The sequence below is a fragment of the Carassius carassius genome, chromosome 19 (assembly GCF_963082965.1).
Source record: "Carassius carassius chromosome 19, fCarCar2.1, whole genome shotgun sequence".
In the NCBI taxonomy this organism is placed as follows: Eukaryota; Metazoa; Chordata; class Actinopteri; order Cypriniformes; family Cyprinidae; genus Carassius; species Carassius carassius.
Genome location: NC_081773.1, coordinates 24,791,326 through 24,803,015, shown reverse-complemented (window position 1 = coordinate 24,803,015; position 11,690 = coordinate 24,791,326). Strand labels below are relative to the sequence as shown.

The 11,690-nt window shown below is 35.8% G+C and overlaps 3 protein-coding genes across 3 annotated transcripts; 2 read left to right on the top strand and 1 right to left on the bottom strand.

Moving 5' to 3' along the window:
* Positions 1–4,661: 4,661 nt before the first annotated feature.
* On the top strand, positions 4,662–6,361 carry LOC132095444 (ASNSD1 upstream open reading frame protein-like). Its single transcript, XM_059500440.1, has 4 exons — positions 4,662–4,813; positions 4,952–5,005; positions 6,056–6,131; positions 6,233–6,361. Exons 1-4 carry the CDS (start codon positions 4,736–4,738, stop codon positions 6,271–6,273), a joined length of 249 nt encoding a protein of 82 aa, XP_059356423.1. The 5' UTR covers positions 4,662–4,735; the 3' UTR covers positions 6,274–6,361.
* Positions 6,286–8,373, top strand: asnsd1 (asparagine synthetase domain containing 1). Its single transcript, XM_059500441.1, has 3 exons — positions 6,286–7,686; positions 7,789–7,970; positions 8,070–8,373. Exons 1-3 carry the CDS (start codon positions 6,286–6,288, stop codon positions 8,314–8,316), a joined length of 1,830 nt encoding a protein of 609 aa, XP_059356424.1. The 3' UTR covers positions 8,317–8,373.
* A 40-nt stretch (positions 8,374–8,413) lies between these two features.
* Positions 8,414–11,422, bottom strand: LOC132095443 (uncharacterized). The gene is made up of 8 exons (XM_059500439.1): positions 11,085–11,422; positions 9,482–9,571; positions 9,333–9,412; positions 9,133–9,248; positions 8,952–9,049; positions 8,782–8,850; positions 8,652–8,710; positions 8,414–8,579 (listed from the first exon to the last, which is right to left on the bottom strand). Exons 1-8 carry the CDS (start codon positions 11,274–11,276, stop codon positions 8,459–8,461), a joined length of 825 nt encoding a protein of 274 aa, XP_059356422.1. The 5' UTR covers positions 11,277–11,422; the 3' UTR covers positions 8,414–8,458.
* Positions 11,423–11,690: the final 268 nt, after the last annotated feature.

Here is an 11,690-nt window from a genome sequence, read left to right as displayed (position 1 = left end):
TTAAGATAAGGGTCAACAATAAGCTATAATGAAAGTATTGGGGCATGTTGCACAAAATGTAAACATATTATCATGGGTACTAATGCAAGAAATGTTTATTTAATATTTAAGTAATCATTAATAGTAGTATTATTGCTTTTGTGTCTTTCATATTTACAGGCCTATATATCTTATTAATTATCATTAAATTGGTATGACATTAAAAACCCATATAAGTATCAACACTACTATTAGCATCAGATAATTATGTGTCCCCATGACATGGTGCCTAAATGGTCAATAGGAAATTTTACAATACAGGCCATGATAAACAGAAGAGTTCATTTAAATCAGTGTAAACATTTTTATAGATAGATAGATAGATAGATAGATAGATAGATAGATAGATAGATAGATAGATAGATAGATAGATAGATTTATATATTCAGGTCAGTGCTTAGTGTCAGTATTAACACAGAATTTGAGCACAGAAACTAACTTAATGTGAAATAGCAGAAAACCCCCAAATCTATAGTTTTTTTTTTTAAAGCTGTGATTGTCTAAAATCAAGATTTTGGCTTCTGCTTTTGGTTTGAGGGAAAGTTTCTTTATTACACTCACACTTACTTCTCCAACCCAATTATGGCATAACCATGAGATGCTCAAAAGAGTGCATTTCAGTCTTTCATAATTGATAGTCTTAGTGGATGTTCTTCATTTAACAATGCATATGCAGAAGCCCGTAGCATGTTTTTATATCTGTTTGTAAGATAATGCTTTAAAAGCAAAGTAATGTTAAGCTCCGTTTGGTTATTTTTAAGTAATAACATGATGCAATGATATGACACACTTACAAGCATAACAAACACAGAGGATTGTTTTGTAATGCCTGTGTCTTGTCATGGCATGACAAAGCAACATTTAAAACTGGTTTTGTGTTTGATTAAAAAGTCTGACGATTAGGAACCTCCTATTCACAGAAGGCTCAAAGCTGAGTCATGCTGCACACAGTACATCCTATCCACAGAAATTTGAGACATGGAACCAGATGACTTAGATCACAGACTTGGTATTGTTTTCTATCGCTCTGTTGGTTTCATAACATGAAAAAGAGCTTTACACTTTGCTTACTCGTATCATTTACATTTAATCAGATATCAATAAAATGAAATAATCTGATTAAATTCAGCAATTTCAATTAAACTTGGTTTTCTTTGACCTGAAAAATCAGTAGAGGAATTTTTACAACATATTTAGTAACCCTGGATATTGACAGTTTTTTGTATGATAAGGTTCCAGACTTTACACAAGTGTCTAGGATCAATACAGGAGCATATGACCACGATTAAACCCAAAAACAATAGTATGTTTGTGATATTACAGGTGGAAACACAAAAGTAAACACTGTTCACATGATTTAACACTTAAACCTTTCATGAGTGACCACACATTTCAACAGAACTGTCAAGCACAGGGGTTAATACACAATCAACAGGACCACAAACACAAACACTTTAATTGAGTAAATGCAGGTTTTCAGTGTCATGAATGAAGTTAGTAGTTTAAGAAACAGGAGAGTGGGATCTAACTGGTATCAAAAATAGGAACGATTAACAAAACCAATGGATTCTTTCTGTGTTTAGCTCAACAGACAACATATTAGAATGACTTAGGTGCCTGTTTATAATATCTGAATAATAGTGTGTACTTGCAATGATTCAAATTTTAATATATAGTTTGCCTGTACAATGCATGATACAGTTTTTGATCAGACATTGTTTTTTCTGGTCCCACCAAAAAATCTAAAGATATCTCTTTGTATTCTGTGAATATTGTCAGAGAATAATGATGAACGATAAAAAAAGGTTGATTTGATAAAAAAAAAAATAATAATAATAATCCTGTTTTTTATGGTAACCAAATGTTACTCTTTTGGTGTCTTGACCCTGGAAATGTTTATAGCACATTCAAAAAACCAGCTTAACCACACACCAAGGGTGAAAGTTCACCCAATACGAAGAAAAAAATAATCAACTAAACATTACACTTTCAACAATTACACTTGAAAAAAGCACATAATTTGTGTTTAAACTGAGCCTAAAACACAAAATCATAAGCCCATTAGTAAAGATCCTCTTAAAACATCAAATATATATATATAAGTATATAGGCTATATTTACTGTATACAGTATTTTTATGTTGTGTAAATAACAATACAATTAGAAAATGCCGTTTGTTAAATACAGTTTTATCTAATTTATTTTGTTTGTGTGTGATATTTTTGTATCAACCATTTGCTATGGTTACTATTTACTATTTATTACTGTGTGATATTTGATTAATAGTATTAAAACTAGTTCGGGTCAGTATGACCTGCAAATATTAATTATAATAAAAGTATCTGCAACCAGTTTCATTTCAGGTATGTGCAAAGTGTTATAAAACCTTATGTTTTCACAAGCAGTGACCCTAAGGATTCTGCATTTAAGATTGTGGATTTTGGTTGGGGCTGGAGAAATAAGCAGAAGGCTCCATTTTACCCTAAATACTACTTGAATCCAATGGATTCAACACAATTTTAGAGTAAGACAATAAAAGCCGGTAAGCTTTGACTAAACTTATTACCACTAAAGGTTAAAAAAAAAACAATGTGCTTTGACATGTTTTGAGCAAAACCCCAGTTACAGGGCAACAAAATATTTGGCTAACTAAGTACATCATGCACACCAAGCACAATGATATCATAATACCCCCTGAAGTATTGTAGGAAATCAGATAATCCAGACATCAGCTGTTTTGGTGGGTCACTGGGTGTGAAATATTCTAAAACATCTGTGTGAATGTATAATGCTAAATATTGACCTATTTTGCCAATACATGTACAGTATATATACATTTCAGGGATATGTTACAAAACCTTATGGATCAGGATGCTGGATTTAGGATTTTGGCTGTTGACTATTTAGTGTTGTGGAAGAAAAAGTCAAATGGCTCCAGTGTATACTTGAAAAAAAAAACAGTAAGACAGTAAAATGTCAGCTTTGACTATATATTTTTTCCCTTTGAAGGTTAAAATACAAAAATGTGCTTTGACGTTTTTGCAAACCTCTGTTACAGTGCAATACAAATATTTGGATATTTTTTGGATAAGATGTTGCATACAGCAAGAGTTAATCCCCCCCTTAATGCTGGTAGCAGTGGAAACACTTGGGAGAGAACTGCCAGGTGAATTTTTTCTTAGCAAAAAGAGGACAATGGTACAAGAGGAATATCAAATGATTGTTTTAAGTGTGAAAATATAACAGAAGTAGCACCGGCATTCAAAAACAATGGACTGAAATACTCAGGTCTTCACTTTAAGTTTTCATTTAGTGATGAGTGAATATTTGACCAGAAAAAGAGCAGGAGAAATAACATGCAAGTGTCTCAGAGCCTGCAAAAGCTATGAAAAGAGTGACACTTTATCTCACTGAGTATGACGCAGCAGAAGTGACATGGTTGTTGTCACCACTAGAATTACCCACTGTAGCTAAAGCAAAATAAACTAATTTAACCTTTTCTAAAAACCCATATTTAAAAAATAGAGATTTCTGGGAATCCATACTCTGGTCTCAAGAGACCAAGTCAATCATTTTGAATCCAAAAGCATCCAACATGTTCTGGTGTTGCTAGAGGAGGAGAACAGTGAGAAGTGCTTGGTACCCACAGTGACGTTCAGTGGTAGTAAAGCTTTTATATAGGGTTGAATGAGTGCTGTAGGTGTGCTTTATCAATGCTGGCATGGATTCACACACTATTGTGTGATGTAGGCTAATACAAAAACTTGAAATAGAAGATGCTCCCCTCCCCTCATCCCCTGCATTATAAGGCATTTTTTTTTCAGCATGACAATGAAGATATTAATTCTCTCAAGGTTAAAATCCTTCATTGGACATGTGTTTTACTCAATTTTAATGCTATTGAGCAGCTGTGGTGGATACTGTAGAGACGAGCTGAATAAAACTCCCCATTAAAGACCAGAGCATTTATGGAGGTCGTCCACAGGACAGATTTGTCATGATCTTATATACTCAGGTCAGAGCAGTATACTTTAAGTTGTGGAGGACATACTAAGTACTAGAATATTAATCATTTACTGAATTAAATCCCGGATGTACTCATTTCTGCAATGCTTCATTTAAACAGGATTGGATAATTTACATATCTTACAAAAATATTGGCATATATTTTGTTGTTTTATTAAGTATATGTTTAATATGTTTAAATTTTGCCATCTTTCCATGAATTATATTAGTGATCGTTAAGAAAATACATATTTTACATTCATTCAGAGGGGGTGTACACGTTTATGCTGTGCACTGTTTATGAATGGTGAATATTTAATAAGTGGATGTGGTACACTGAGAGTTATTATAGGAATTATTTTTTTTTCCATCATATGGGATAGTAACAGACAGCGAGATATCAGCTGTTTGGCATTTGACCTATCTGATCTGTTATTTTGGCCAGTTTACATCTTATTTTTCTAGAAACATTACCAGTCTCATACTCATTCTTTCAGATTTCTTTGTTGCATTCAATGCTCCAAATCATACATCATTATTGTTGGGTTAATGATTTGTAAACACTTACGTGACGTAATTTTCAAGCGTCGCTGTCTGCTCTCCTGCGTGCGTCATTAGTGTTCGACGAACGAAACACTTGTCTCGCATATGGAAATGTTTTCTTATATCTTCCGACGTGTTTTGATATAAAATGTGCTCTAAAAACAGCCAGCGAACGGAACCTGGAGCTCTAGAAGAGAGGGCACGAAAAGAGGAGCTGAACAAGAAGGTTTCCTTTCAGGAATATTTTGTATATCCTGTACAATGTCATAAATATAACTTTATGATGAGTGCTCACTATTACAGTACGTTTAGCACATTTATGTCTCCAGTTAATAACAGTAAACATGTACGATTCATTCTACAGATAACAGAGCAAAAGATTGCTGTTGACGAGTTGAGCAATTTGAAGAAAAACAGGGTATGTATGTCGTCTAGTTATATTAGTAATAGTCTGTCATATTAATAATAGTCTTGCATATGGGTCAATCTACATTTGGAGTAGCAGTCACTCACTTATAGATGACAAAAAATTAATTGCAGTTTACACAGCTCCTACAGAACACCATATACTATATTATATGAAAAACGGTAACCTGTAATAATAATATAATCAATAATCTTAGAAATCAGTATTTCCAATTATTTGAAAGTTTCTTCATTTTGAAAGAAGGGGAATATGCTTGTCATATGCGCCATAATACTTTGAGACATTTTCTCAATTAAATATATGTAATGAAAGAAGTGACAAAATAAAATGTTACCCATAGGTAGGAACTGAAAATTATAGAAGCTATTGCTATTTGCTATTAGATAATACAGTGTCATGTGTTTCTTAAGAATACTGCATGTAAGAAGAACATGTACAAGATATCAAAGTGTATCTCAAGGTCTTCTCATGTCATATTTTAGAGGATAGGAATTAGTTTCATTTTTGAAGAATTGTAATGAATCATATGTTTAGACTATTGCCCACACTTATGGTCTTTGCACTTGACCACTTGTTTGACGTATTTCCTTTATTTGGTGTTCGAGTGTTCAAGTGAGGATGAAGACCACACGTGTCGAACTTTTCATTACCTGATGGGACACACTTATGGTGTTATAAAAATGCATGTGTTTCCATAGCTTTTTTTTTTTATTTCAACTTCTAAATGTCTGTTCAGTAGTCCCTATAACACGACACAATCACATCAATTTACATCAATTTATCCATTTAGCAGACGCTTTTATCCAAAATGACATGCAGTGCATTCAGGCTAAAAAGTTTTCCCTAACACGTGTTCCCTGGGAATCGAACCCACAACCTTGCGCTGCCAACGCAATGCTCTACCACTTGAGCCACATTATAATGAGGTGATAAATCGCACATGCTCTCAAATGGCCAAAACCGCAAGTTGGTATTTGGACAAAGCATTTGTAGATTTGCTAGTATATCATGTTTTAGTTCTCATAAGTGTATTCTACACAGAGTGTGTACACCCAGCAGCCCAACAGCAATATATTCTTCCTGGCCGACAAAGAAGAGACCCTTAGCACTTGTAAAAGTAAGATTCTAAATAATGAATCATAAATTACTAATATAAATCATAAATAAAAGGTGTAGCATTAGAATACTTCCTAATACAGCCATCATCTTGTCTCTTAGAGGATCTGGATAACATGAGAAAAGAATTTGAAGATATATAGTGCCGTGAGATCATGTGTGGGATCTGCTGTGTGGTCAGTTGGACCACACCACATGATCCAGTGGATAAGCATGTCCATGAAAATCTCAAACACAGAGGACCCAGCTCTAGCTGGGACATTACAGAAACAATCTCAACCTGCAGTCTCCTGTTCTCTGCACATGTGCTTCACATGAGAGGTTCCCTGACACCCCAGCCTCTTCAAGATGACAATGGAAACATGCTTCTCTGGAATGGAGAGGTGTTTGGTGGTCTGATTGTAGATCTGGAAGAAAATGACACTAAAGTTGTTCTCCATCACCTGTCAATGGCGCAGTGCACCTCAGATATAGTAGCTTTACTATCACAACTCAAAGGACCCTGGGCCTTTATATATTACCAAAAAGAAGAGCACTGTATCTGGTTTGGGAGAGACTTTTTTGGAAGAAGAAGTCTGCTTTGGAAATTCGATCCTGAAAGAACATCTTTAACACTTTCATCAGTTGCTTCCATGGCAGTAGATAATATTCAGTCCCATTGGCAGGAAGTACCACCTAGTGGAGTGTACAGGTTTGACCTAACAGACTCTTCACCTCTAGGGACATTTAAATTCGAACTTTATCCATGGGTTGTGCACCGTGACGAAGAGTCAAATGAAAGCCCGGAATTGAAATGCGAAGGTCTCCCCAGCTCTGTCTCTGTAAACATAAATAGTTCTGGACTTTACCTGACCTCCCCTATTTGTCCAATGGACACATCCATCTTATCACTTACAACTGAACAAGATCAGAATGTCTCTCAAACCTCTGTTGAAAATCTGAAAGAGTTCCTAACAAACTCTAAAAAGAAAGCAATGGTTAGCGAGCTCATTGACGTTCTGAGTGAGGCTGTCCGTAAGAGAGTACAGTACCTACCTGCTCAAGATGAATTGGCGATCCCCTTGGATCATACGAAAGCTGATATTGCCATTCTTTTCTCTGGGGGAATCGATTCAATGATATTAGCTACCCTTGCTGATAGGCACATCCCTGCAGACAGACCCATCGACCTTCTCAATGTTGCTTTCAAAATCCAAGAAGGAAAAGTGCCTCCCAAGTCTTTGAAGAAAGGGAAAAATAAGAAGAAAGACTGTGATGCAGATGATACGCAGTCGGATCAGCAGAGCTTTAACTGCTTTGATGTGCCAGACAGAATAACTGGTAGAGCTGGTCTGCAAGAACTAAAAAACCTCAGTCCGAAGCGCCAGTGGAACTTTATCGAAATTAATGTAAATCAAGACGAGCTTAAAGAAATGCGTCAGAAACGCATCCGCCACTTAGTGCACCCTTTGGACACTGTTCTAGATGACAGCCTTGGATGTGCCGTCTGGTTTGCCGCCAGAGGAATTGGAGTCATAAATGAGGGTGTTGAAGAACTTTATACTTCAGAAGCAAAGGTAACTTCCTTTTTTTACTTCTGTTTGCACTTGAATTATGTCTGAATGAAAACTTGATGTTAATGTAAATCCACACTGTATAAATGTTTCCTCTTTTTGCAGGTGGTTTTGACTGGCATTGGGGCAGATGAACAGCTGGCGGGATACTCCAGACACAGGGTGCGTTTTAATAACTCGGGACTGGAAGGACTCATCAAAGAGCTGGCTATGGAACTGGGACGAATATCCTCAAGAAATCTTGGAAGGGATGACCGAATCATTGGGGACCATGGAAAAGAGGCCAGGCAAGAATTACACTTTACAGCTTAAAGAATATTTAAGGTTAAAACCAAACATTAAATGCTATAGTATTGTACATAATACATGTATTTATTTTATCTCAGACTCCCATACTTGGATGAAGATGTAGTCAGTTTCCTTAACAGACTACCTGTGTCGGAGAAAGCTGACTTGTCTCTACCTAGAGGAATTGGAGAAAAGCTATTGCTGAGGTTAGCAGCTGTTGAGTTGGGATTGGGACTCTCTGCTCTCTTGCCTAAGAGAGCTATGCAGTTCGGTTCCAGAATCGCCAAGTTAGAGAACAACAATGAGAAGGCCTCGGATAAGTGCAAAAGGCTTGTATCTACATAATTTAATATTCTGATAGTTGTCTTTTTCGGTTCTGTTCTTTTAAATATGATTATACTCCTTAATAGTGTATAATTGGCAATAATTCACAAAAGAAAAAAAAATTGATGGCCTGTTTTATTCTGAATGTCATTACATGTTTGTACTACATTAAATAAACAGAAGGATTTTGAAGTTGGTTCCTGAAGTATTTGTCACATTCTATGTATGATGGAAGATTTCCCACATCAAATCGACCAGATATACTTTGCACGTACACAGGCCTCCTAAAATAAACAAAGGTATTAATGTCATTGAAAAAAAAAAAAAAACACAGTGCTTTATTATATGCCCAAAACCTTAATATGAGCCATGAAAGAAAGGTCCCTGGTGCATCCCGCTCTTCAATGGGTGTATTCTGCAAGGAGAAGTGTTATATTAAAAATATACATGATCGATAACAGCTAAATAAATATAGATAAAGCGTACCTTCTTCTCATTGAGAAACATGTCCAAAAGTGGAAGTGAGGTTTGTGAAAACAAGTAAAAGCAAGGACACTGCAAAGCGAGGACAACACATTAAAAATATTGACTCTAATAAAAAGGACAAACAGTATTGAAATATCATCTTGTGTCATACAATACAAAAGAAAACATACTGCATTACGTGAACTTGTTTCACCCAAGAGAGGTTTTTCCTTCATACACTGTACTTTAAGGTCCTCATCCAACTCCAGAATCCCGTATTTGGATATTTCTGAAAATGGAAATGAATTAATAATTGTTTTAAAATTTTGTGAACATGTCTTTAGCAAAGTCAGAAAATATAGTTCTGCTTACCCTCATCCTTGCATTGGTATGACAGCACTAAGTTGCTATCTTTGTCTTTATTTTGCACTTCAAAGAACCTCTCTGTGAATTTCCTCAGGCTGAAATCCTCTTTGAATAAAGTATCACTGCAAAATGAAAAAAAGAGAAGCTTTTTCTAATTTTAAAGCAATTTCAAACATTTCACTTATTTAATCAGATGCTGGTTATACCCTCCGATAACTAGTAAGTGGTCATCCACAGCACACAACTTGACTGTCAACTGAAGACAGGCAACAGCACCATGTCTGTCCTGCAGAGACAATTAAAAGTGAAATATTATATTTCACATCCACAAACCCTTCCATACCATAATGCTCACCTCGTTTCTTCTTGTACCATCATTTATGATTTGTACATTGGGGAATTCTTGAGCCCACTGCTGGAATGCTTCATGGTAAAGATCATTGGTCTGTTCAACAGATTGTACAATTTATTATTGTGTGCATAACAATCATGCAAATAGGGCTGGACGATTATTGTCGATTAATTGAACATTTCACCTCGATTACGATTAATGAACGATTATTTTGTTTCTGTTGTTTTTTTTTTTTTTGCCCTCATAGTTCACTGACAAGGTTTGTACTGTAAATATGATTGACTCTCAGCAGTTATTTTATCTATGTTCGTAACATTTCTTACTAGGGTTGGGTATCGTTTGAATTTTATAGATTCCGATTCTTATCGATTCGTAGTTTCCATTCCAATAAGATAAAAAAATCCAATATAAAAAAAATGAAGTCAAACATTTAGATGTCAAACATTTTTACAAAGCATTCTGTTGCAGCTGAATAACATGAGCAAAAATCAGCAGCCTACAAAACACTGCAAGAGGAATTTTGCCTGTGATTAAAAAAAATACCATAGCAAAAACAACTAAATTAGTATAAATTTCAAATATGAAAGTGTTAAAGACAAGTAAACAGTCAGTAATAAGATAGGAACAAACAAATCAATTTGTTTATCAGCAATATCATAAATAAATACAACTAAACAAAATTTCAGGTACAGAGATTGTAATTTAAAGTTTAAAAACACTACATAGTTTTCTTTTTATAAATAAAATACAGATTAATCAAGTAAAGTTATTAAATATATTCAGTCAAGATCAGTGAATGATTTTCTTTTGTTCTTTTATTAACATTAATGACAGGCAGCGCGTTTATTAGGCTGTTGTCTCTTTAAGCAAAAATACTCCACATGTGTGTTTTCTTTCTCATCTGTTTATGTTCACGTAAGACAAAAACGGCTGCGTTTATGATGATATACTTATGTAGTTTTCTGTATCGTAGTTTCGACTCGGAACAACCATTTCTACAGTTAAAATACACAGAACAGTCCGAGAACGGACACAAACCGGGAACCCGCAGCGCGACCGCCGAGCGCTGCTCTCTGTGCACGCGCTTGTGCTTCATGTGCGCTGCACACAAACATGCTATAATAAGTTTTGAGATTCTAAGCTACTTTCGTGATAAATCACAGGACAGCGCTGACAACTAGTTTCTGTGTTCCTCTGTGCGCGCGATCTTCACAGCTACTGTTTATGAGTGTTCGTGCCACAATGCAGCTGCTTGCAATCGCAATGCAATCGCTTGAATGTCCAAACCATAAAACAAATACAACTGACAAAGTTTAGTGAAGGCTCACCGTTCACGCCCCATCACTATGTGTTGAACCGGCGTTCACCTCCATGTTTTGCTTTTATGCCACTAACTTAACTGGACGGGGCAGAGTCATGTGGCTACAGACGAGCTAGTATGCTTTTAAGGGAGAAGTGTTAACAGGATTAAAAAAACCGAAATAACCGACATGGGAAAATTACGTCGGTTAGAGGTTATGAATGTCGGTTTTGATTACTTTTCGATTAATCGTCCAGCCCTACATGCAAGTCAAACACTAAAAATAAAAATAATATCTGCACTCACAACCACATAGACTGTGTCCACACATCGTGTTTTAGTCAGTGCCTGGACCCAGTGTGAGATAAGTGCACATGGACCAACAGGAAGCAGCGGCTTTGCAATGCCACCTAGATGCTTGAAATTCCCAGTTGTGTCATTCTCGATATCCCTTTGTAGTCTTGTTCCATAACCTGCAGCTAAAAAAACAGCTTTCATTGTCAGCTTAAAAAGAAAGTTACAACAGCTCTTATCAGCGTGTGGTTTGAAATAAATTGCTAAAACTGTAAAGTTGTACACTTTCGGAGGGTTAAGCCAAGATCGCTTTCTGGGCAAAGTTAGCTGTATGCTGTTCAGTCTGACCCACGCACGCGCAGTACAAAGCACTCCCTGCACACAACCGCGAAACCTACTCAGCTCATGAATATTAATTACGTAACGAGACGCTCCAGATGGGGGCGTTTATCAAGGAGCGCTCTAGTTATTTATGCGCTGTTTTGTATTCGATGTTTAAACATAAGTGATAGGAAGTCGAAATAAATTACGCGAATCGGTTTACTTTATTTTGTTAAAGGACGCTATATAATTTGTTGATTTTTTTAAAATTACTTTTTATTTTATGTCATTAATTTA

Bases quoted from the DNA above. Each gene is read 5' to 3' on its own strand.
- LOC132095444 (XM_059500440.1), top strand. From the start codon at position 4,736: ATGTGCTCTAAAAACAGCCAGCGAACGGAACCTGGAGCTCTAGAAGAG. The intron at 4,814-4,951 runs GTTTCCTTTCAG...TTCATTCTACAG, and splicing joins AAGAGGAGCTGAACAAGAAG to ATAACAGAGCAAAAGATTGC. The intron at 6,132-6,232 runs GTAAGATTCTAA...CTTGTCTCTTAG, and splicing joins GACCCTTAGCACTTGTAAAA to AGGATCTGGATAACATGAGA.
- asnsd1 (XM_059500441.1), top strand. From the start codon at position 6,286: ATGTGTGGGATCTGCTGTGTGGTCAGTTGGACCACACCACATGATCCA. The intron at 7,687-7,788 runs GTAACTTCCTTT...CTCTTTTTGCAG, and splicing joins TTTATACTTCAGAAGCAAAG to GTGGTTTTGACTGGCATTGG. The intron at 7,971-8,069 runs GCAAGAATTACA...ATTTTATCTCAG, and splicing joins GACCATGGAAAAGAGGCCAG to ACTCCCATACTTGGATGAAG.
- LOC132095443 (XM_059500439.1), bottom strand. From the start codon at position 11,276: ATGAAAGCTGTTTTTTTAGCTGCAGGTTATGGAACAAGACTACAAAGG. The intron at 8,851-8,951 runs GTATGTTTTCTT...CTCGCTTTGCAG, and splicing joins AAACAAGTTCACGTAATGCA to TGTCCTTGCTTTTACTTGTT. The intron at 8,711-8,781 runs GTACGCTTTATC...TTCTCCTTGCAG, and splicing joins TGTTTCTCAATGAGAAGAAG to AATACACCCATTGAAGAGCG.